Source organism: Microcebus murinus, chromosome 4 (genome assembly GCF_040939455.1).
Source record: "Microcebus murinus isolate Inina chromosome 4, M.murinus_Inina_mat1.0, whole genome shotgun sequence".
Lineage (NCBI taxonomy): Eukaryota > Metazoa > Chordata > Mammalia > Primates > Cheirogaleidae > Microcebus > Microcebus murinus.
In genome coordinates this window covers 57,694,162-57,719,437 of record NC_134107.1, presented here as the reverse complement: position 1 = coordinate 57,719,437, position 25,276 = coordinate 57,694,162, and the positions used below count along the sequence as shown (strand labels likewise).

General features: G+C 47.7%; 1 protein-coding gene across 14 annotated transcripts; it reads left to right on the top strand.

Annotated features, from left to right (window-relative positions):
• The first annotated feature begins 220 nt into the window (after positions 1-220).
• On the top strand, positions 221-25,273 carry PGAP2 (post-GPI attachment to proteins 2). 14 transcript variants are annotated; one of them, XM_076002255.1, is made up of 9 exons: positions 221-380; positions 7,318-7,410; positions 11,264-11,284; positions 18,599-18,767; positions 21,870-21,936; positions 22,877-23,129; positions 23,266-23,372; positions 24,002-24,110; positions 24,271-25,273. In XM_076002255.1, exons 4-9 carry the CDS (start codon positions 18,634-18,636, stop codon positions 24,399-24,401), a joined length of 801 nt encoding a protein of 266 aa, XP_075858370.1. In that variant the 5' UTR covers positions 221-380; positions 7,318-7,410; positions 11,264-11,284; positions 18,599-18,633; the 3' UTR covers positions 24,402-25,273. The 14 variants fall into 14 exon arrangements, with proteins under 14 accessions (XP_075858370.1, XP_075858369.1, XP_075858368.1 ...); XM_076002254.1 differs by lacking the exon at positions 21,870-21,936 and adding an exon at positions 14,472-14,646 and having other exon boundaries at positions 23,266-23,360; XM_076002253.1 differs by lacking the exon at positions 21,870-21,936 and adding an exon at positions 14,472-14,646.
• The last annotated feature ends 3 nt before the right edge of the window (positions 25,274-25,276 follow it).

Genomic DNA, 25,276 nt, shown 5'->3' with positions numbered 1-25,276 from the left:
CATTGGCAGACGCCGCCGCCACTCTAGGCCCACCCTGTTATTCATTGGGCAATGAGTCTTTTGAAACCGAATGTGAAGGCAATCTCCGGGAAAAGGGGCGAGAGGGAAGAGGAGGGGCAAAAGGAACTACGGGGAGGAAAAGGGGAGGGGCAGAAGGAGGGACGTGGAGTCCGCCCCTCACCGCCGCGGTTGGCTGGGAGCTATTCGTGACGTCACACAGGCCCCTGGAAGTGGGCTGGTGAGTGGCTAGACTGGGGAGCACCCGGTGTGTGGGAGTAGAGTGGTGACGCTATAACGAGACTCCTCCCCCTTCCTGCGTGCGGAGAGACTTGGGCTACGGGAGCTCGGGCCAATCAGAGGGAAGCCCCCAGGATTGCATGGTAACTCTTCTACCCTTTCCTTGCCCCAGCACGCGGGCGGTGATGGGAAGGTTTCCTGGTCTCTCTGCCCGCACTTCTTGGTCAGACCACGTGCGGAGCTGAGCACCGTGTGTGTGTGTGTGTGTGGGGGGGGGGGGGTCCGTCTGTCCGCATAGCTTGTCTGCGGTTGCTCTGAGCCCATAAATCCCGACCCTCTTCTCTCATGACTCATGCTTGCCCCGGCACACTCTTTCTGAATTTCTAGGGTGGACATTATGAGCATTGGAGATGCCCTCAGAAAATGGCCCCCCTTAGAGCCTAGTACAGATGAGGATTCTTGGAACTTCTTTCCCAGATGCACGTTGAGAACCCCTACTTATTCTTAAAGGAGTAATGCAAATGTTTTCACCTTCTCTGTGGATGCGCTTGCCGACCTTCCCCAGAGAGTTGAGCTAATGCTTGTGCAGGCCTCTGTTAACAACCTTGTCACTTTGTATCCTAGTATTCTGTGCCCTGGGCTGTTGGAGGTCAGAGCTGCATTTTCATCTTCTTGATATTCCTTTCCTCCCTGGGCCTAGCTCTGAGCAGAAGCCTGATATTACAAGAGGGAGAGGTGGAGGTCTCAAGCAGAATAGCAGAAGCTGTACTCGGAAAGCAAAGTGCATACAGACTACACCTTTGCCACCATCTCTTCCTAGGACGTCAATACAAAATTGAAATGGGTTTTGCCCCAAACATAGATGAACTTAAATCCTCCAGGTTTTTCAGTGGTAGCAAGGGATTAGAGATAATTGATTTGTTTGTTAATAACCTGAATTATTTGCAAAGATGGAATAAGATAGTAGGTGGAACAAACCACACATTGTAGGTGCTAAGTAGATGCTTAAAGGAAGAAAAAAAAATAATGTATGAAGAACTGGGCTTGTCAAAACTGCAAGGGGGCCGGGTGTGGTGGCTCACGGCTGTAATCCTAGCACTTTGGGAGGCCAAGGCGGGCGGATTGCTCAAGGTCAGGAGTTCGAAACCAGCCTGAGCGAGACCCCGTCTCTACCAAAAATAGAAATAAATTAATTGACCAACTAAAAATATATATACAAAAAATTAGCCGGGCATGGTGGCGCATGCCTGTAGTCCCAGCCACTCGGGAGGCTGAGGCAGGAGGATTGCTGAGCCCCGGAGATTGAGGTTGCTGTGAGCCAGGCTGACACCACGGCACTCACTCTAGCCTGGGCAACAAGGTGAGACTCTGTCTCAAAAAAAAAAAACAAAAAAAAAACTGCAAGGGGGTTTCTGTCTAGGTACAGTTGCTTGTTGCACAAAGATCTAGTTATTGAGACAAGGAGTATTGCCCACAGACGTCATGCCAGAATGGGAGAAGCTGCCTCAAATCTCTCCTAATAGGGGAGATCATGGGCTTTAAAGGAGGGGCCACTATCCCCTTGGGGCAGGTCAAGGTGTATCTCAGGAAGGACTACATGCAGCTGAGCTAGATGGCTCAAGTCTATAATCCTAGCACTCTGGGAGATCAAGGCGTAGGATCCCTTGAGCTCAGGAGTTGGAGACCAGCCGGAGCAATAGCAAGACCGTCTCTACTAAAAATAGAAAAATTAGCCAGATGTGGTCATGTGTACCTATAGTCCCAGCTACTCAGGAGGTTGAGGCAGGAGGATCCCTTGAGCCCAGGAATTTGAGGTTGCAGTGAGCTACGATGACGCCAGGGCACTCTACCCAGGGCAACAGAGTGAGACTCTGTCTCAAAAAAAAAAAAAAAGCTCCATGCATTGGGACAGTTGTAGGGGATGGTGAATCTTGCCTTCAGGAAGTCTGCTCAGGGGCTTTTAGAATCTTTTCTCAGTTGCCCTGCAGAAAATCCACCATTTCTGGGAAACAATTCAAAAGGTCAATCAAGTAGTTAATTAAGAGAGAGGATTATTTAGGGGTCATTGAAATTTTTTCAGTGGGTGGCCACTTACAAGCTTGTGGCTCCACTGATGAGCCTCCCTCCACACAAAAAATTAATATATGGATGGACAAATTATAAAGCTAGTTTAAACATCTGACTGTAGTCACCTTCCTCCAAACACCCCTCTTTTCCCACCACTCTCCCTTGCCTTTGCTCTACTCAAGAAAGTCATTAATGCTCTCCCTGGATAGTTATAGTAACTTCCTTACTGCCCTCCTGGACCTTTGATTTCTTGCCCCTCAATCCTCAAACCCAACTATGTTTAAGCCTCTACTCTACTTATTTATTTTGGTGTCTCTAATACAAGGCACACAGTGGGTGCCCTGTAGATTTTTGATGCATGAATGAGTGAATTATTTCCTTCAGTGGGAAATAGTAGCAGAAGTGTTGTACTTTGCAGTTAGAGAACCCTGGGTTTAAATCTGAACCCAATCATGTATTAGCTAAATGAACTTGGACAAATTTCCTAGCCTCTCTGAACCTCAATTTCCTTGTATGTAAAATGGGTATAACAACTGTATTTGCCACACAGGGTTGTTGTGAGAATTAAATGAGATAATGCATGTAAATACACTTACCATAGTACCTAGTAAACAGTAAGCCCAGCAATAAGGGATATGTATTCTTTAGAAATGTCAAGGAGTTCCCATTCTAAATATTCTAATACATGGATTCTGACACAGAAAGGGGGCTCAGAAATACATCGTTTTCTTTTCTTTTGCTAAAAATGGTTCTGAAAGAAATATGTCTTGAGTGAGTAAGCGAATGAGTACATTCAGTCCAAAGTACTAGTAGGTGTGCAGCAAAACAGTGCATGCTGTAGAAAGACCAGAGGAGTACACATTGGATGAGGAATGCTCCAGGGAGGAATTTCTGTGACCTTGGTGATTTCTAAGGAGATCTTGTTAGGTACTCTGGTAAGCATGTGGCCCACAGGTTATCATTTCCAGGGACTCCTGACTGGTGAAAGACATCTTTGTTGACCCAGAGGTTCCTGGCCCACCCACTCCTATTTGAATTCTCATAACACACCTTTCAGGTATAATCCTCTTCCTTCTTCTGCTCTGAAGACAAGGAGTTTGGTGCATGCTCACAAAAGCTTTCTGAGCCAAGCTTTGACATAGGCATTAGGAGGCCAGAGATGTGCACAACTCAACACTTTGCTCTTACCAAGAAAGAGCTAAGGAAAGCCCAGCTCTGTCCCAAGAGCCACCCATGACTTGAGAACTCACCCTATGCTGCTATAAAGGATTGGTGCTCAAGGAAGAAACAGATCTGTAAGGATTGCAAAATAATGGAAGGGCAAGAGACGTCCTTCCACAGTGATGGTTCTAGATTTCCTATATGTGCATTGGAAAGAGCAGCAGAGCTAGAGTCAGAACTAAGTTCAAGTCCTAGATTTGCTACTTTTTATATCTTGCACAAATTATTTAACTATTTTTTGCTCCAGTTTCCTTGTCTATGAAATGGATACAATACTTTGTATTTTGTAAGGTGGTTGTGAAGGTCAAATGGAATTTGCAAGGATTGGGCACTGTTTGGCCCATTGTAAGCACTCAGTAAATGTTGATTCCCTTCCTCTTTTCCTACAACTTGATAAGGAAGGGTGAAGTTTATATATAACATATAATTGCATTTTTAGAAATGCTATGTGAATACCTTTGACTTTTAACTAGAACACTTAGTCAATTACATTTAATGAATTTCCTGGTATTGTCAGGATTTTGTCTAACATATTATGCTTTCTATTTTGTCCAAACATTTCTATTTCTTTCTTTCTTTCTTTTTTTTTTTTTTTTTAATTTTTTTGAGACCAAGTCTGGCTTTGTTGCCTTGGCTAGGGTGCTATGGCATCATCATGGCTCACTGTAACCTCAGACTCCTGGGCTCAAGCTGATCCGCCTGCCTCTGCCTTCCAAGTACTGGGACTACAGGTGTGCGTGGCCACCATGCCTGCTTGCTTGCTTGCTTGCTTGCTTTAGTGAAGATGAGATCTTGCTATGTTGCTCAAGTTGGTCTCAAACTCCTGGCCTCACACAATCCACCCACCTCAGTCCCTGCAAGGTTCTGGGATTATAGGCATAAGCCACTATGCGCGGCCTCCTTTATTTTTTATTTTTGTAATAGTAGCTGCCATTTATGGAAGCCCAGCTCTCTGCTAGATTTTTTAAAAATTGAGATATAATTCACCTAACATAAAATTCACCCTTTATTTATTTATTTTTTTTTTCAGACAGAGTCTTGCTTTGTTGCCCAGGCTAAAGTGAGTCCTGTGGCATCAGTCCAGCTGACAGCAACCTCAAACTCCTGGGCTCAAGCAATCCTGCTGCCTCAGCCTCCTGAGTAGCTGGGACTACAGGCATGCGCCACCATGCCCAGATTATTTTTTCTATATATATTAGTCGGCCAATTAATTTCTTTCTATTTATAGTAGAGACGGGGTCTCGCTCTTGCTCAGGCTGGTTTCGAACTCCTGACCTCAAGCAATCTGCCGGCTTCGGCCTCCTAGAGTGCTAGGATTATAGAGGTGAGCCATGGCACCCGGCCAAATTCACCCTTTAAAAGTATATAATTCAGTGATTTTTAGTATAGTCACAAGGTCGTGCACCACTATCGAACTCCATAACATTTTTTAACCCCAAAAAGAAACCCTAGATCCATTAGCTGCCACTCTCTATCCCATGCTTTCCTCAGCCCCTGGCAACCACTAATCTCCTTTCTGTATGGATTTGCCTGTTCTGGACATTTCATATAAATGGAATCATACAATATTTGGCCTTTGTGTCTGGCTTCTTTCACTTAGCATAATGTGTAGCATGTATGACTACTTCTTTTTATGGTTGAATAATACTCCATTGTATGGGTATACCACATTTTGTTTATCCATTAATCAGTTGATGAACATTTCGATTGTTTCTACTTTTTAGCTATTATGAATAATGCTATTATGAACATTTGTACATAAGTTTTGTGGGTATGTTTTCAATTCTCTTGGGTTTATACCTAAGAGAATTGAAAATCGGAGTGAACTTACTAGATTATATGGTAACTATATTTTTAAGTTTTTTTTTCCTACCTGTCAAATGCTTTATTTCTGATTTTGTGTGTTGAATTTTTTAAATTTAATTTTTAAAAAATAATTGAGGTGAAATTCACATAACATAAAATTACACATTTTAAAAGTAAACAATTCAGTGGCATTTAGTTCATTCACAGTGTTGTACAACTCCTACCTCTAGCCAGTTCCAAACATTTCTATAACTCCAAAGCAAAACCCCTTATCCATTAAGAAGTATCTTCCTATTCCCCTCTTCCTCCAGCCCCTGATAACCACCAATCTGCATTCTGTCTCAATGGATTTATCTACTCTTATCTACATTTTATATAAAAGGAATCATAAAATGTGTGGCCTTTTGTGTCTGGCTTCTCTCACTTAGTATGTTTTCAGGGTTCCTCTAGGTTGTAGCATGTATCAGTACTTCATTCCTTTTTATAGGCAAACAATATGCTATTGTATAAGTATACTACATTTTATTTATCCATTCATTGGTTGGTGAACATTTGGGGTGTTTCCATCTTTTGGATATTGTGAATAGTGCTGCTATGAACATACATATACATGTACCTGTTTGAGTACCTATTTTCAGTTCTTTTGGATAAATACCTAGGAATATAATCGTGGGGTCATGATAACTTGGTGTTTAACTTTTTAGAAACTTCAAAACTGTTTTCCAAAGTGGCTGTACCATTTTATATTCCTACCAGCAATATATGAGGATTCCAATTTCTCCTCTCCTATATCCTAGCCAACACTTGTTATTTTCCTTTTTTTTCCCATTATAGCCATCCTACAAGTACAAGGTGGTATCTCATTGCAGTTTTTTTTTTTTTTTTTTTTTTGAGACAGAGTCTCACTTTGTTGCCTAGGCTAGAGTGAGTGCCGTGGCGTCAGCCTAGCTCACAGCAACCTCAGACTCCTGGGCTCAAGCGATCCTTCTGTCTCAGCCTCCCAAGTAGCTGGGACTACAGGCATGCGCCACCATGCCCGGCTAATTTTTTTCTATATATATTAGTTGGCCAATTAGTTTCTTTCTATTTATAGTAGAGACGGGGTCTCGCTCTTGCTCAGGCTGGTTTTGAACTCCCGACCTCGAGCAATCCGCCCGCCTCGGCCTCCCAGAGTGCTAGGATTACAGGCGTGAGCCACCGCGCCCGGCCTCATTGCAGTTTTGATATGCATTTCCCTAAAGACTAATGTTGAGCATCTTTTCACTGCTTATTGGCCATTTATATCTCTCCTTTTTGCATTCTTTTGGATTATTCCATTTTTCCTACTATACTAGTTCAGAAGTTAAATTATCTTTTTCTATTATTATTTTAGTGATCTCCCTAGAAATTACCACATGCATTCTTAACTTACCCAAGTGTCATGCCAGTCAATACTTTTTTTTTTTTTTTTGAGACAGAGTCTCACTTTGTTGTCCAGGCTAGAGTGAGTGCCGTGGCATCAGCCTAGCTCACAGCAACCTCAAACTCCTGGGCTCCAGCGATCCTCCTGCCTCAGCCTCCCGAGTAGCTGGGACTACAGGCATGCGCCACCATGCTCGGCTGATTTTTTATATATATCAGTTGGCCAATTAATTTCTTTCTATTTATAGTAGAGACAGGGTCTCGCTCTTGCTCAGGCTGGTTTCGAACTCCTGACCTCGAGCAATCCGACCGCCTCGGCCTCCCAGAGAGCTAGGATTACAGGCGTGAGCCACCGCGCCCGGCCTCAGTCAATACTTTTGTGTGTGTGTGTGTGTGTGAGAAGGAGAGAGAGAGAGAGAGAGAGGCTCTTGCTCTGTTACCTGGCTGGAACACTAATGTATGACCATAGCTCACTGCATACTTGAACTCCTGGGCTCAAGCAATCCTCCTACTTCACCCTCCCAAGTAGCTGAGATTACATGTGGGTGCCACCGTGCCCAGCTAATTTTTTAATTTTTTATACAGATGGAGACTCACTATGTTGCCCAGGCTGGTCTTGAAATCCTGACCTAAAGCAATCTTCCTGCCTTGGCCTTCCAAAGTGCTGGGATTACAGGCGTAAGTCACAGTGCCCGATCTAATCAGTACCTTTATAGGAAGGGTAGAGTTTCCTGAGATGGAAAGGAGAAGAGAGAACATTCCAGGCTAGATGAACATGGAAAGAGAAGGTGTAGGGCCAAGAAAGAGCTCACTATATCTAGGAGTGCTACTGGGACTTTATCCTAGAAATGAAAGGGGAGCCAAAGGAAGTTTTATAGAACAAGGAAGATTTAATTACTGTTTGAGTCACAGTGGAGCCTAGACCAAGATATGTGAGCCTGGAATGGGTAGTTTAAAGCCATCCAAGAAGGATGTGTTGGTCCTGAAAAAGATCTCTGACAAGAACAAATCCTCAACCCAAGAAGAACACTGATTTTCCTGAGGCTTCCCAGGAGGCTGGGGCAGAATTTGGTTTGAAGCTGGATGTCTTTAGCACTATGTCCCTCCCTGCCTCTTTACCTTCCCCAGCCATGCTCACTCAGTCCTCTACCCCTAGGCAGTTGTTCTTCAAAGGCTTTTCTTACAGTTCCTAAATCTCTGCTTGATCTATGTAAATACTGCCCATCTTTGAAAAATCTAGTTCAATTAAATCAATCCAACAAATATTTTTGGAGCTCCTGCTATATGCCTGTCCCTGGGCTAAGCCAAAAGTATTAAGAAATGAATGAAACACGTCGGGGTTCCATCCCTAAATGAGCTCCTAGGAAGGTGGAGGAAACAGGCAACAAATTATTTGGCTACATGGTCGGAATCCTAATAAAGGTGTGATAGAAAGCCATCTAATGCTGCCTATGGAGTGGGGAGGTGGACAGATCATGGGATCTGGGGGAGAGGATAAGGAAGAAGTTGAATAAAGCTTTATAAAAGCAGGGAGTGAAACTAAAATGTAAAATTTGTAGTTCTGGAGTAGAGAGGACTGCCAGATTATGAAGAATTTTGAATACAACACTAAGGAATTTGCTCTTGATCCTAAAAGCTGTGGGGAATTGCTAAATAATTTCTTTGCAGAAAGGGAGGGACATGGTCAAGAGGTTTAAAAGAAGAGCCTATATGTTTCAGAAGAGCTATGTTGCTGTAATGGGGAGGATGAGGAAGAGACAGGATGGCAAGCAGACCAGCAAAGGAGATCTTCTATAAGAAGCTTTCCTTGAAAACCACATCCCACATTCTCTTCTGCCTCCTACTTCTATACTGCCCCCATGCTAATGGGGGCCAGAACATCCCTGTGAACAAACACTCAATCTCTGGGGGGGTATCTGATACGAGTGTGTAGACAGAGGGAGTGGAGCAGTGATTGTGGCTAAAGCTGGAAAATGGTGGTACTGTTTCAGGCACAGGTCTCTCTAGGGTATGTCCAGATACCAAGCAAATTCACTAGGAAGTCAGGAGACACTGAAAGCCCTCAGCAGCAGTGGCTACTTGGACAATGGACAAATGCCAGTTCAGCAAACACTTAGTGCCTACTGAATGAGGGCAAGACTAGATGCTTAGATACATGTTCAACTTCTTTATCTGTAAAATGGATTTCATCAAACATACATCACCAAATTATTATGAGGATCAAATAAGTGTGTACATAAAAGTCCTTAGCACATATTAATAGTAAGAACTCATTTTTTTCTTCTGCTTTTCCTCACATAGATCAAGGTGAGTGAGTCCTTTCAAACTTACAGTGAAATAAACAGATTCTGAGAGGGTCAGTGACAATCAAGGTCAGACAGTTTAGAAAAAGCTCCGTTAGGACAAATTCAGACTGTAACTTACATCTCTAGTCATAATAACCATCACATATTGTACACCTTCCACATGCCTGCTATATTACCTTTAATTCTCACAACAACCTTTTGATGTGGATATTCCAAAAACTATTTTATAGATGAGAAAACAGAGGCTCAGAGCTATATATTGCCCAAATAACTGGAAATTTAAAAATTAATCTAAAGAATTAGATCAGAGCACCTCAAGGTTCCAGCATTGGAAGTAGTCTAGAGGAAGGAAGAGGGAATGGTACTTAGGGCCAAGGGAACAGACAAGGAATCAAGATAGGAAGCAAGGGCCAGGAGCAGACACCCCTGGGATGAAGCTAGACAAGAAGATGCCATGAAGCCCCAAGGTAGAAAGCCTGACTCTAGTTGCCAAAATTGGAAGGAGGTGGTTCTTTTAGTAAAGTTTTACTAGTCCATTTGCCCTGGGAACTTAAAGAACAGGATGGGAAAGACTTCGAAGTCAAGAAAAGTAGTTTTTAACCACATGTACTCACCAGCAAATTGGTATTAACAAATCAACACATAAGTGGACATATAGGAATAACATTTTTCAGGTGTTGGGCGAGTGGGAGGGGGGAGGAGGGGATGGGTATCTACGAACATAATGAGTGAGATATGCAACATTTGGGGGATGTTCATGCTTGAAGCTCTGACTTGAAGGGGGAAGGGGGCATGGGCAATGTACGTAACCTTAACATTTGTACCCCCATAATATGCTGAAATAATAGTAAAAAAAGGAAAAAAAATACATTATCAAAAGAGATGATATCTTGGAATTTATAGAAATGGGAAGTCAGAGGAGAATTTAGATCATGAGTTTAGCAATGATCAGAGGAGAAATGCTAAATCTGGGAGAAACCAGACCAGAGACATACTTTCCACTGTGAGACAGGGATCTCATTGTTCTCATCATAATTAAATAAAATCGCCTACAAGATTTAAAAAAAACAAAAAGAAAAGTAGTTTTTAGAATAAGACACCTTCCCTTCAGAGTTGGACTCCCCACACAACACACACCAAGTGAATCTGAGATGTCTCTGTATCCTCCACCATTGCTCAGCCAGGGGCCTGTCACAGACAGGGCCTAGGCCGAGTGAATGAACAAGAGTGGATACCTGAAGAGCTCTGGCAAATTAGTCAACAAATGTAAATCCCTTCTCCCCATTCTGCAAAGTGGCAATTATAGTGGCTACGATTAAAATTAAAGTGGCTATCTTGTGGATTAACAGTCTTTAGTGATTTAAGGGAATGACCTCGAGTGCCAGACTTGAATCCTGGTTCTGATATTTACTAGCTGTGTGAATAGGTAACTTAGCTTCTCTGTTTTCCATTGGTAAAATGGGAATATTAATAATATTTACCTCATAGAATTTTTGTCAGAATTAAATGAGATTACACATAAAAAGTAGAGTGCCTGGGACATAGTGGGTGTTCAGAATGTGTTATTTATTACTGTGAAGATTTAAATAGGAAAGATGTGATGGTAACCGTGTCTACTTCAGAGGTCCTCCACCCCCTGCAGGTGCGCTAACAACCCCCCAATGTACCTGCAGGAGGGATTACTGGTCCCCTAACCCTCTTGGGTAGGATGGTCTTTACAAAGGGAGCCCGTGTTATCCAGATCACGGCACCAAAAGAAAAAAGAAAAAAAAGGATATATAAAAGGGAGCCAGTTTCCCTCTAATGTTCCTTTATGGGTCAGTCAGGGTCAGGGTGGGAAGAAAACCCTAGCAGCTGGTTTCTCGGTGTTAATCGTGTGGGGAGAGACCCAAGGCTGGGGACAGATTCTCTCCCTGTGCTATGACAGGACATGGCGCCCTCTCCTGATCAAAGGCGGAACAGCACTGGGCCAGAGTTTCTGGGTTGGGCCTCACCGGATCTCACTACCTGCAAAGGTGCTCTTCTCTGCTGAAAAGTCCCCAACCGGCTCTGGGGAGCAAAAATTTAGGGGAGGGGCGCCGAGGCTGAGACGAAACTGGTTTAATGTTTCAGAAGGGCGAGGCTGGGATAATCGGTGAGAATGGGGGTAGGGGGTAGGAGAGACTGGGGTCAGGGAATGAGAGAAATCAGGGCTCTGTTGAATTAATTTTATGTTCTTTCAACAGGTGATGGAACGCCGCTGAGAGGTAAGGTGACAAGGTGACTTATCTAACATGTCGAATCCAGATGTCCAGGGCTCTTCCGGCTGCCCTCGCGCAGCTGAAATTGGCGATGCAGTCCAGGGCTTGAGAGGCATGGCTTGAGGAGACGCCAGAGTAAGGGGGAGAGCCGGAGGTCGGGGTCCCCAGAAGCAGGGAGGAGCCAGCGGAGAATCCGGGCGCTGTTTCCTCCCTAAGTTCCGCCCCGAGCGCGCCGGGCCCGCCCCTGCCGTTCCCGCTCCGACCCGCCCCCCCGGAGCTAGCCCCCGGCCCAGGCCTGGGCTGCCCCCGGCTTCCAGCCAGCGCTGGCGTGGCGTCCTGGCCACCGTCGCCTGGGTGAGTATAGGGGTGGGTGTGCCAGACCGCCGGGCAGCCCCACTCAGGGGAGCTCGGCCACGCGGTCCAGCCTCCGCAGAGCCGGGCCCCGAGCTCTGGGGGTCTTGGTGCCTGCACTCCTGTAGCAAATACCGCGTATCCCAGGAACTGCTGCTGTCTGGACTTGCGGAGCTGAGCCCCCTCCCCTCCCCAACATGGTGCTGGGTGTGCAGGGGTTGAGCTCTCCTTTCTTTACTCCGCAGGGCCTCCTGGTCAGGATTCCTCCTAGGTGCGGTGGATGGAGGGGCTGGGGGGTGGGGTGGGGTGGAACCCCATAGACAAGTTTTGAATCCCACCTCTGCCAGTTATTAGCCTGTGACCTTGAGTAAGTATTTTTAACCTTCCTGAGCGTCAGTTTCCTCGTCTGTAAAATGGAAACACAGGCTGTAGCGCCTAGCTCATAAAATCATAGCGAGGATTAAGAGACAATGTATGTCTGTGGGCTGCGGTGGTTACCCTTGTAATCCCAGCACTTTGGGAGGCTGAGGCGGAAGGATGGCTTGAGCCCAGGAGTTCAAGACCAGTCTAGGCAACATAGCGAGACCCTGTCTGTACAAAAAAACTTAAAAAAAAAGCCAAGCTTGGTGGTGCATGCCTATAGTTCTAGCTACTCTTGAGGCTAAGGCAGGAGGTTCGCTTGAGCCCAGGAGTTTGGGGCTGCAGTGAGCTGTGATGGCACTACTGCACTCTGGGCACAGAGCAAGACCCTGTCTCTAAAAAAAAGAGAGAGAGAGAATGAATGTATATCAAGTGCTGAGCAGGGTGCCTAGTACTCCATAGGTACCTGGTAAATGTGGATTTGGATTGGAGACTGAGAAGATCTCTAGGGACTTTGGAGATAAGATAGGATTACTCCTGGGAAAGCAGTTTTAAGCTAAGTGGTACCAGTGAAAGTTAGAGTTGTCTGGGAGCTAAACAACTGCCCTTTAGGTAGTGGGCTCTTGGCCCTAAGGTGTAGAGGAGTGGAATGACCAAGTGGAAGGGGCCTTGGAAATGATCTAAACCACATGATTCCCTTGTTGCATAACTGGAAACAAGCTCAGAGTGGTTAGGTGGCTTGCCCAAGGTCACACAGCTAAAAGGGAGACCAGGCATACCTGTAAGAAGTAGAACAAACTGTTCCTTGAACCTCTTCATCACCCCCAGCCTTGGGTAGTGCCTATTCATTCCCTAAAGATCTGGTCTTCAACTTGGGGATCCTGGTGGTTCCTGAGGGATCTGGGGCAGCAGGCTTCAGGGAGACTAGTGCTACTGTAACTGAAGGGTCTGGGTTTGAACTGAGTGGGGAAGGTGCTCCCCATTTAGGGCCCTAAGGGACTTATAGTTCAATTAAGGATAACCCAGAGAATGTGTTTGATCTGGGAGCTCACCATAGCCACTTCCAACTCCCCAGGGTTATCCCTGATTTCCCTGCTCCCAAAAGGGAGAGAGGAACTTGAGCAGTTAGGGCAGGCTGCCTGATTGGGCTTGCAAAGGCAGGTGGGGAAAGATGGATAAGAATGCAGAGGTGTATCCACTTGGCTTGTTCTAGAATGAGGGTGGGACTGGAAAGGAGAGTCATGAGGGTGGGGCCCTGAAGAGTTGGGACTTGATTTAAGTAGGCCTTTGAGCCCAGCAGACCAGTTTTCTGGCTGGGAAACAGCCTAAATTCCAGGGATGGCTTTCCCTCTGACTCAGTATATAGCTTTGAGGAAGGGCCTTTCTCTCTCTCTGTATCTTGGTTTCTCTATCTTTTCAGTGGGAACAGGGCTAACTGGCTCATCTATGTAGGATTTGGTTTTTCCTTTTCTTCTTCCTATGGACAGGAACCCCTTCTTCCTCCCTCACACTAGTCCTAACCTGACCTTTCTGCCCAGAGCTCTGACAGAGAGAGGAAGGGGTCAAGCAAGGCCAGAGTTGCAGACTGTACATTTTCGTGGGCCCTACATCTTCCTGGCTCTTGCATCTAGTTGCTATGTGACCCTGAGCAGATTCCTGCTTTAACTTCCTCATCTGGTTGGTGTATACTTAGCTATTACAGTTTCTGTCCTCAGTGACCCTTGTTTGGAGGGGAAATTACAGTGCTCAGGAGCCCTTACCTATTCACAGGAAGGTGGTGGATAGGCCCCTGGGCACTTGGAAGCCTCCAGAAGCTGACCAAGCAGGTCTCTCCAGCAAACAGCAAGCCCAGGCTAGCGCCAGGCCTGATTCTGCAAAGCCTTTCACCCTCAGAGCACGTGAGGCAGCAGGCGGGGACAAGCAAGGGGTCGAAGTTCTGTTTGCTTCCATGGAGTCCCTGCACTGTGACTGTGGTGCAGGCACACACAGCACACAGAACTGGCAAGGGACTGAAGGTGCAGGAGGGCCCTAGGCCGGTGGGTGAAGCAGTGAGAGCTGATGAGAGGCCTGGAAGCTTGGAGGCTGGGCCTGAGGCTCAAAAGCTTGGGGGAGGAGATGGTCCACCGGTAGGTTTTAAGATTGGTTCTTAAAACAAAAAGAGACTAGTTAAGCCAGGTCCTATAGTCTTAAGGCCTGTCAGGCCAGGCAGAGGGCTGAGAAGGTCTCCCAATCTATTCAAGCTTCTTCCTAGCACAGATTTGGCTCATTGTCTTCTCTCTGAAGTTGAGGTGGAATGTTGTTTTGGGATTCTGAGTCAGTCTTCCTCACCCAGGGCAGGAGTTATCCAAGTTTAGGTGACTTCTTTCTCAGACTCCCTATCACGTAGCACAGCTAAGTTTAGGGCTGAGCACAAGGGCTGCCTTCACCACTGAGTCCTAGCCATACTGCCTAAGGCCCTGACAGCATGCCACTCCATCCCTAGGTCTGACAAGATGTACCAGGTCCCACTGCCGCTGGACCGGGATGGGACCCTGGCCCGGCTCCGCTTCACCGTGGTGGCCCTGGTCACGGTCGGCTGTCCATTTGTCGCCTTCCTCTTCTGCATCCTCTGGTCCCTGCTCTTCCACTTCAAGGAGACAACGGCCACACACTGTGGGGTAGGGCTTGAGGGGCACTGATACCTCATATTCAGGTCCATCTGGATCTTCTTTGGCTCCTGAATCTGTTTTAACAGGATTAGCCAGCGCTCCAGTGGGGTCCATCAAACATACAGGGCTGCTGTGGGATTGCCTGCAAATTGATGCCTCAAGGATTAGTTTCCCTCCACCTTCCATGAAGGTTCTAGGGGATGGAGTCAATGAAATGAGCAACTCTGGAGCCCACAACCCAATCCTGACTTCATAAAGGAGCAGATTCTGGAGCCCCAGGGTTTCCCAGGGGGTAGAGAGAGAACAGGATTGGGCTAGATACGGCAGGGTGGGCTTATGCCTGTCTCTATGAGAATATGATTTTGTATATATGTGTGTATGTGATTGCGAGGGACATGACTGTATATGATGGCTTTGAGTGGGGTATGTGTGTGAGCAACACTATCTCTGTGCCTGTCTGTATGGAGACCTGATGATGTGTGTATATATGTGTTGTGGGGTAGGTCCCATACTCTTTGAGGTTCCGTGGATGACCATGTACCTTCTGGACAGAGATATGGGATGCTGGGCCAGTAAGAAAGATGTGAGAGTTCTTTCTCTGTAGGATATGGGAGTAAATGGGCTAGACTTGTGTTGACATCCACTGACTCTGTATTACCTGAGACACAGAGACTCAGCCTTGATTTCCTCGTGTCTAAAATAAAGTTAATAATCCTGTCCTGCTCCTGCTTCTCAGGGCTAGTATAGAGCTCTAGGAAGTATGGGATGGTGGTCTGAGCAGTGTGAAGGGCAAGGAGCAGAAGGAAGAGGGGGAAGAAGAGATTTTCAGATTGGAGGGCAGGCAGGAGATGAAGTTAGCCTAGGAGCTCTAGGTGTAGAAGAGGCAGGGCCTGGACATGGCCCTTGGACTAGCCATGGAGAAAGCTCTGAAGGCCCCAGCTAGCTGGATCCTCCCTTCCTATAAAGAACAGCTGCTCCAGAGAAAGGGCTAGGACTAGCAGTGGGGTCTGGCTCAGAGTAAGGGGTGGAGGCCCCACTTCTTTTGTTCATATGAGTTGAAATTTCCCTTCTTCCTGATTTGTCAGTGGGTAGACGTGAGCCTTGAGATGTGAGTACCCAGTCTGATGAAACCTACGACTGAGAACTATCAGAAGGAACAGGACTGGAAGAAAAGGGGGTGACCAAGTTATCTAAGGGGAAGTGTCACCCTTTCCTGACATAGTGCTTAACCTCAGATAAGGCATTAGATCTTCCTATTACCCTGGCCAACTCTTGTTCATCCTACAAAACCCTGCCCAGGTGTCTCCTCCTTTGACAAGCCTTCCCTAGTCTCCTTGGGGCAGACTTAATCACTCCCTCCTATGGATGCCAACAGTTCCTGTGTTGTCTCCCATACAGTTCTATCATATCGCATTTGTGTCTGTCTGCCCTACCAGACCAGGATCTCCTTGAGGGTAGACACTGCATCTGAGTTAGAAAGTATTTGTTGAATAAATGAATAGAATTCCCTAGCCCAGTGACCTGGGGAGAGGGAGGCATGGTATAAGGCATTCATAGTCCAAACAAAATTTATTTGTTTGGCATGTGGAGTTAAACAGACAAGGCTGTTTGCTCTGTCCCTTGTGGCTGGCCCAGAGGGCTAATGGGACCAATAACCTCAGCATACCTTGTCCCCCTGTTATCCATTCTTGGCATACCACTTAGGGAACTAAGGCATAGGTAGTTGCTGGAGGAGTACCTGGCCCCTCTGGAGCAATAATAGGCCTAGTGACCCTGGTCACTAGGTGGTATTTTGTCCCCACTCCTTGGGACTACCTGGTTGGATCCACCTGGGTGGAATTTGAATTCCCACCCAGAGTATTCCAGGAATGGCCAACCCTAGGAATAAAAGAAGCAACCTAGTTCAATATATCTATATTTATGACTTTGCCTCTGCCTGCACATCCCCAGTGATGAAGAGCTTCCCTTCTCCTGAGATAGCCTATTCTAAGGAACCTTAATAACTAACAATTAGCAAGTTCTTTCTTATAGTGAACATATACTTTCTTTCTGGTGAATCTCTACTCTGGCCCTGGCATTGCTTTGGTAGCCACAGAGCTACTCTTTCCTCCTGGCTTCAGATCAGCCCTGCAGAGACAAGAAAGCAGTAATGAGGTCCCTGAATCTGTCTTCTTAGGTAGCATAGCTCCAGTTCATTCAGGCAACCCTCCCAGGACATGATCTCCAGGCTCCTGTCTACTTTGAATATGCCCTTGGACTTGGCCCAGTTGGTCACTTTCTCTCTATGCTGGTCCTTGATCTGGGCATAGGACTCCAGATGTCCTGGGCAATGCAGGCAAAAATGGGACTGTTCATTTCTGTTACTGACTGGGAAGCTTCTGTTGGTGCAGCCTGAGCTGCCATTAGCTGTTTCTGTACGGGTACAGGCTAGACACTGATATTGCATATTCAGGACTGTCAGATCTCTTTTGGATCCTGATTCTATTATCATAGTATTAAGGAGGCCCAACAAACATACTCAGTCCTGTTTTAACAAAAAAAGGGCCAGATCCCATTCTGCTTTCTCTTTATTCCTAGAAACCTAACTATATCCCTGGATATAACCCTGAGAAAGGTCCCCACCCCCATCCCTGGCAAGGAAGCTGCTGTGAGCTGACCTTAGCCACTATCACTTCTTAACTTTGCAGAGTGTTCCAGGATCTATGACGTGGCCTTGTTGATCCAGGGAAGGCTGTGTGCTTGGGCAGGCGTGGAGAACTGGGCACTGTGGGCGGGAGGGCAGGTCCTGAGGAGCTAGGGGTGGGACCCTCTAGTCTTAGAACAGTCTCAGTCCAGCAAGAGCCCTTACTCAACCCAAGTCCCGGATCCTGCAGCACCCAGTGTGAGTGTTTCTTAGTGAGCCCCCAACCCATCCCTGATGCTGACCTAGACTAGTGGACTGGGGTCCTCTTAATGGAGGGGAATATGAGTCCCAAGAGGAGATTTGGTCCTAGGTCTTTTAATACTAAGCCATCTCTGTCTTCCCCTGCTTGCCACAGAAGGGAGCCCAGCTTAAGGGGTCATGGTAGTTGGGGCAGTATGGGTTGAGAGGGAGTTCCCTGCTAGAGGGGAGAAGGGAGTAGAAGCTCAGCTTTGCCCTGGTTGGGTCTAGGTCTGGCCTGGACAGAGGCTTCCTGGGTCTGGCACAGGACAGCGGGCTCAAGTGGTGGAGAAGGTTCCCATGACCCTCAAATTCCCCAAAACCTTGTATTGGGTGACATTGGATCCCCTCAGAGGGGGAGGAAATGGGTGTCTGGACTGCCATAGGGACCCTGATATTTTGGGATCAGGCTATTATTGGCCCGAGCCTTAGATCATTCAGAGCCTGGGGGTGGGATGGCTGGCAGCCTGTGGCCTCACTAAAATAGGTTCCAGGGCACTCCTACTGTTCCTAGTTGAACTTGGGTGAGGAGGAGGAATGTGGTCAGACAGGGTCAGTGGGAGGGCTTCAGCCAGTCTAAGCCAAGGATTCTTTGTCTAGATGAAGGAAACCTTGATTTAGAGCTTTAAGTTGTCAGATGGCAAGAGGCCTTCATCCTGGTGTTTGAGTTCTGGGCCTCAGTTTCCCCTTCTGTGGAATGGGAATAATAACATTTCCACCACTGATTCTTCTCCCGAGTGGCTGTGAGGATTGTGAGAGCCAGGTGGGCCATCAGAGCTCCCGTGTCCAGGCCACTGGGGACCTCTGTTTTCCAGGTTTTCAGGAGGTAGACCTAGAATATCAGTATGCCAAGGGGATTCCTAAGAGCTGACCCTGCCTGTCTCTGCTGCTTCTCCTTCTCTGCACTGTCTTCCTTTTTTCCTTATGCTCTTTCTTATACTCTGAGGAGCCAGCTCTGGAAAAGGCCCCACTTTCCCAGGTCCAGGTATCCTACCAGGCCCCAAGTTGTGTCCCTTGCCCTGCTTGGACCACTCCCTACAGGATGTTCTCTGCGGCCTCCCAGCCCTTGGACCCCGATGGGACTGTGTTCCGGCTCCGCTTCACGGCCATGGTCTGGTGGGTCATCACTTTCCCTGTGTTCGGCTTCTTCTTCTGCATCATCTGGTCCCTGGTGTTCCACTTTGAGTACACGGTGGCCACTGACTGTGGGGTGAGTGCCAGGCTTCCCAGCCCCTGGGTCAGGGCCAGGTCAGGAGATGGTGGTAAGGGTGGAATCAGAGAGTGAAGGTAGAATGTGAGAGAGAGGGGAAAGGGACAAAAGGGGAAGGAGGGGCAAGTCAGAGTTAGGGAGAATATAGGAGGGAGAGATACAGAGAGAGTAGAATCACAGTCCTTTAGGAGTTGGAAGAGGATTATAAAAAGTGCAAGAAGTAGGGGAAGGGGGTGATGGGGGAAGGGAAAGGATTGGGAATGGGCAAGAGAGATCATGAAAGGGAGAAGGAGGCTGAAGAAAGACGTTGGGCTGGGTCCAATGGCTCACGCCTGTAATCCTAGCACTCTGGGAAGTCGAGGTGGGAGTATCACTTGAGCTCAGGAGTTAGAGACCAGCCTGACTGAACAAGAGCAAGACCACATCTCTACTATAAATAGAAAGAAATTAGCCAAACAACTAAAAATAGAAAAAATTAGCCTGGCATGGTGGCATGTGCCTGTAGTCCCAGCTACTCGGGAGGCTGAGGCAGGAGGATTGTTTTAGCCCAGGTGTTTGAGGTTGCTGTGAGCTAGGCTGATGCCACGGCACTCTAGCCTAGGGCAACAGAGCCAGACTCTGTCTCAAAAAGAAAAAAAAAGAAAGAAAGAAAGAAAGACCAGTTTGAAAAGGAAGCAAAGACCAAAGAGGTAAGATGAGGCCAGGAGACAGGAGATACAGCAGGTGGCTGTAGCCCAGACTAGGGAACTGACTGTAAAGGATCCTCAGCCCTGATCTGGGATCCTCAAGCTTTGTTTTTCCCACTGGCAGCCCCAGGCCCCACAACCTGTGTCTACTCAGGGTTCTGCCAGCCAGAAGCATGGATGGACTTATTGCCTCCCAGATCAGTCCTGAAGGCCCAGGGGTAGAGCTTCTGTGTCAGGGGCATGGAATTGAATATGGACTTGCCCTTAGCATCTTGTTCCTGCAAGAGTCAGTCCTTAGACATTGACAATCACAACATAGTGAGTTTGGATTCCTGTTATGATTAAAGGGAGTACAGGGACTGTACTCTCAACCAGCTTGGACATTGGAGAAGACTTTCTTTCTGTAGGAGGGGGCATTGTTGCTGTGATGGTGAAGAAGGATCTTTGTGAATGCCAGGCTCATGACCTTGGATTTTATCCAGAGGGCAGTCAGTAGGGAACTTTGGAAAGATTTTAATCAGGAAAGGGACTTGATCAGATTTGTGCTCTGGCTCCTGAATGGAGAACAGATTTAAGGACAGGGGCAAGAGTAGGGAGACCAATAAAGAGGCTAGTGCAATAGCTCATGCTGCTGGGAAACTAGAGCTAAGATGGGGACTGTGAGGATAGAGAGGAGGGGATGGAGTCTAGAGAAGAGTAGAAAATAGGATTGATAGGAGTTGGAATTTTTGTCCAGTTGGCAAGGGGTGGGGAAGAATAAGGTAGAAAAATCTATAATTTGGGGGGGACTTTTACCTGAGGCCAAATGATTTACCTAATAGTGAAATATGAGGTGCTGTAGTAGGGGATTTTTTGAAACCCTCTCTTTATACCATGTGTATTTCTGACCTGCCGCCCTATCAGAAATGGGTTACCTAGCCATCTATCAGTCCTCTTAGCTCTGGGCTCATGGGAAAGTTTGGGGTGAGCTGTGTGCCTGGTCTCTGATAGCTCCTGATGTTGCTTGCTGCTGGCACAGCTGGTGAGTGAAGAACTTGTGTGCTTGGGATGGGGCTGAGGGTAGGGGTATATGTATCTGATTTTGTGTGTGTGTGTGTGTGTGTGTGTGTGTGTGTGTGTGTGTGTGTGTGTGTGTGTGCGCACATGATGGAAGAAACAGTCCCTGCTCTTAGAATCCTGCCTCCACCCCTAATCTGAGAGGAGCTTGTGAAGACAGATCCAATAGCCTGTCTCTCTTTTCCTCCTCAGGCCTCTGCCAAACTCTGTATCATCTCTACCTGATACCCGTTGCCAACATTGGTCAAACTTCAGGGCTTTTGAATGCTTTGGGCTCTCCCAATTAAGCTTTAGGTGCTGGTCCTGTTCCCCTTAAAGTAGCTGAGACTGGGGAGGAATTTTCAGAATGGATATTTCAGGATGTGGAGGCAACACTCTTACTAAGCTAATTCAAGGGAACAGAGAGGCAGAAAAATCAAGTAAGGAGACTTGGTCTTGGAAGAGTCTGCTGAAGATTAGCTTCCTACTTCTCACCCATAAGCAGGCCTTCCCATGCTCAATGGCCATGTAGCTCACAGCCTCTTTGCAGGCTTTTCAGGGAAGTTTGCCTTTTGAAAGCCAGCACTTACTGTACACACTGCGTGCCAGACACTGCAGATGCTTTACTACATTATATTTAGAATTCATAATCACTCTACAAGATAGGTAGTGTTTTATTCCCATTTTACCAGTGAGGAAGTTGGAGCTTAGAGGGTAAAGTGACTTGCTGAAGGTCACCCAGCTAATAAAGGCAGAGCTGGAATGCAGACTCAGCTCCATGCAGCTCCAAAGCCTCCCTAATGCTTCTTCGCTGATTACTCAGAGTGAGTATCTGAGTTTGGTTTCAAGCCATGGCCTTGAGAGCAGCATCTTTTCTCTGAGAGCTTGGTACTTAGCCTCCTCTGATAGTGCTGAGGGGACTCCATCTCTTTTTTTGTGGAGGCTGTGAAGCCCCTGGCTGGTCCTGCCCCGGGTCTACCCTTGCCCTGCGAGCTGCCTCCAGCATTGCTCACCTTTCCAGCAGTCTGGAGACCCATTCAGAATTTCCACCGGAAGAAAGGAAGGGATCTTTCAGAACTCTGTCTGTGAAGACTGGTCCCTCCATAGTTAGAGCAGGTCATTCCCTTGCCAGGTCACTGGGCTCTGGCAGCATCCTGACCTTGTTAAAAGGTCTAAAAAAGTCCATGGAAAGTGTAGGCAATGGATTGGGACCTTCTACAGTCTTGGAATCTTTTAAAAATGCAGATCCTCACTTTCCAGACCTGCATTTTCACAGCCCCTTAATGAGTTGTAAGCACTATTAAAGTTTGTGAAGCACTGTTCTAGGCCCTAGAATCTAAGAGATCCTCCTCCCGTCCCTGGCTTTCCTGTCTCCTTCTAGACTATTTTTCATTCATCCCCCATCCTCTCATGTCTCGTATAAGCAACACACCAGTCCTTGCAGTTGTGTAAGTATTATCTCTTCTTTCTTTCTGCACCTTAAGGAGTGAGGCTTTAATTCCTTAAGGCTGTGGTCCCCAACCCCCAAGCCATGGCCTGGTACAGCCAGTGAACTGTTAGGAACTGGGCTGCGCATCACCGCATCACCGCCTGAGCTCTGCCTCACTGTCCTCCCCTCCAGGGCACCCTCCACCTCCACCCGATGTCCTTGGAAAAATTGTCTTCCATGAAAGTGGCCCCTGGTGCCAAAAAGGGTGGTGACTGCTGCCTTAAGGAATGAGGAATTCCAGGCATTGAGAAGGATGGGTGGAGGAGATACAAAAGAACAAGGTCATTTTCTTAGATTATACCAGGTTAGGAGCAACCACTTTCTTAAACATGATCAGGGTAGGGGTACCCTCTGTCCCAGCTCCCCCAGGATCTCACAGCACCCTCTGCCACTTCGGCACACCTGCCCAGAGGAATGAATGGAGCTGGGAGCAGTCAGAGGAACATCTGAGTTGGGCAGTGAATCCAGCACTGTTCCAAGGAATTTCAGATGGTCTGTGATGACTCATCCTTATCCTCAGGACTGAATCTGGGGTCCTGGACTCCTAGAACTCATGCAGGGTCTTATGCGAGGCACAGCTTTGAGCTATGGGCATAGGGAGCATGTGAACCCATCTATACACTGCCCAAATACGTGCTGATTTAGTGTGGGGAGAGATGGAGAAGGTCCCACCATGCCCCTGCACAAATCCCAGGCTGGCTGGGGAGTGAGAATCCAGCACATTGGGACTGGAAGGGGAGGTCTGGGGGAGCTGTGGGGAACCTAAAGGACTTACTGGAGCGGGAGGGGCTGGAACAGAGCCTTCTGAAGGCAGGGGTGATTTTGACAGATGGAGAGAAGGCTCTCCAGGTGGGTGGGGCCGGCAGAGGCAGCCTCCCAGACAGGTCACAACTCTCCAGGTACCCAATTACCTGCCCTCCGTGAGCTCGGCCATCGGTGGGGAGGTGCCCCAGCGCTACGTGTGGCGTTTCTGCATTGGTGTGCACTCGGCGCCTCGCTTCTTGGTGGCCTTCGCCTACTGGAACTACTACCTCAGCTGTGCCTCACCATCTCCCTGCTACCGCCCACTTTGTCGCCTCAACTTCAGCCTCAACGTTGTGGAGATCCTCGCGCTGCTAGTGCTCACCTATGTCTCTTCCTCAGAGGACTTCAGTGGGTGCTCGGAGGAGGGAGGAGTGGGGAAGGGCTCAGGGAGGGGACATGCCCCGCCTTTCCCCAAACTTCCTGCGCAGGGGTGTGGGCACTCCCTGCCATAGGATGCACACTCCCAATCCTCCTTTCCCTCCAGCCATCCACGAAAATGCTTTCATTGTGTTTATTGCCTCATCCCTCGGGCACATGCTCCTCACCTGCATTCTCTGGCGGCTGACCAAGAAGCACACAGTAAGTCAGGAGGTACGGTCTACCCCTAGTAGGGCTCCAGGCGGCCCCACCAAAATCAGAGACATCTGTCCTCAGGATGCAGGTAATGGTGAGGTGGGAACTGGAGTTCTAATGGGAACCCTGGCACAGGGGTGCTGGGGTTGGGGCTGGGCCTTGGAGACAAGTGGAGAAAGATTGATTGGTCAGGATCTGGGACTGTGTTTGGGTCCCAGCACGAGAGAATAGAAGAGATGAAGGTTCCAAATGGGGGTAGAATGGGGCAGCACCCAGGCTGCAGTGGATTAAGAATAGTGTCAGGGATTGTGGTCTGTAATAATTCCAGCGTCCCACCCACACACAGGCCTTTCTTTTCCCTACAGTTTCTGGAGATGTAGGGAGGGTGGGTGGCTCCAGGTAACTTTCCATCCTCCTGAAGTGGGAATGGCAGGGAGAGCACTTCTCCTTGGCTTTCTCACTCCCCCAAATGCAGGGATGTGAACTTGTTCATCATTCTTGCTATCCCTGCCTGTATTCCCTTCCATGACCACTAGGGGGAACGAAGGGAGGTAAGGCCCAGCCCTTAGGAGCTGGGGCTAGAAGGGGGAAGGAGGCTTTTACATAGCCAATAAGCTGCAGAATGATGAGACAGCCTGTCCTCCTAGGATCGCAAGTCCTACAGCTGGAAACAGCGGCTCTTCATCATCAACTTCACCTCCTTCTTCTCGGCACTGGCTGTCTACTTTCGGCACAACATGTATTGTGAGGCTGGAGGTGAGGCCAGGACAGGATCTATAGATGGTCATAAGTGGATATGGGGCAGTTGCCATGGTTTTCCCTGTGGTGGACTAGTGGTATGGTGATTTATCAAGAGGCCCCTGAGGAGGGGTAATGGGAGCTTCCCCATGCCCTGTCCCTTGTGTCCTCACAACAGTGTACACCATCTTTGCCATCCTGGAGTACACAGTCGTCCTAACCAACATGGCGTTCCACCTGACGGCCTGGTGGGACTTCGGGAACAAGGAGCTACTCATAACCTCTCAGCCTGAGGAAAAGCGATTCTAAACCCTTCTGTTCTGCTCGGGAGGAGGCAGCCCACTGCCCAGAAACAAGAAATAAGAAACCACTCTGGCCTTCCCCACCCCGTGTCCTCTCTGAGCCCTACTGAAGATGGGGGAGGGAGAAGAAGGAAGGGCATAGGCCAAGGCTGACCCCAGTGCAGCTGGCTGTTCCTTCTCCCCACTCATATGAGCACAAGGGCTCTCAAGCAACACCACCCTTACCTGAGAGGCCTCAAGAAGCTGAGCTGGCAAGAGAGCTCCACCATTTGGTGCTAAAAAAAGCTGTGAGGTTCATGACCACTATCCAGTTCTTAGCTCTTACATAGCCACCTTTCGCTGAGGTCAGGAACCACTGAGCAGTGGCTGCTACCTAAATACTTGCAGCCATTCCTCTCCACGGGGTCATTCACTTGACTAATGCATCTAATGATCTGCTGTGCACATGCAGGCCTGTGGCCACAGTCCCCGATAAGGTTGCCCAGGTGTTCTGGTCCTGACATCACCTTTTTGATTCAGTGTACGCCCTATGGTGTGCACCCTTCCCTATCTAAGCCTCAGTGTGTCCATGTGTATGATGGGGGGTGGGTGTGCTGTATGATTTACAAAGGCTCCGCCAGTGTGTGGTTTTGACATCCGATGAAGGTGGTGTTCTGTACCTAAAGGATGACCTATTCCAGAAAAGTACCAGCACAGCATTTACTTCCCTTCTGAAATTTCTGGCATACGGACCCTTCCTCCTCTGCAAAAATATGAGGTGGAAGGGTCAGAGGCACAGATCTCTAACCCCAAATGGGCTCCCTGGTATTCCTCCATCTTCTCTACTACCCCAGATCCAGAGCTCTTTTGTCTGTATACTTTATTTTAAAGGAAAATAAATTT

What these genes read in the sequence shown, in the direction of transcription:
- PGAP2 (XM_076002262.1), top strand. Translation starts at nt 14,482, where the DNA reads ATGTACCAGGTCCCACTGCCGCTGGACCGGGATGGGACCCTGGCCCGG. An exon ending in AACGGCCACACACTGTGGGG is followed by an intron (nt 14,648 to 18,585) that starts TAGGGCTTGAGG and finishes GCCCTGCTTGGA; the next exon opens with CCACTCCCTACAGGATGTTC. An exon ending in CATGTATTGTGAGGCTGGAG is followed by an intron (nt 24,111 to 24,270) that starts GTGAGGCCAGGA and finishes TCCTCACAACAG; the next exon opens with TGTACACCATCTTTGCCATC.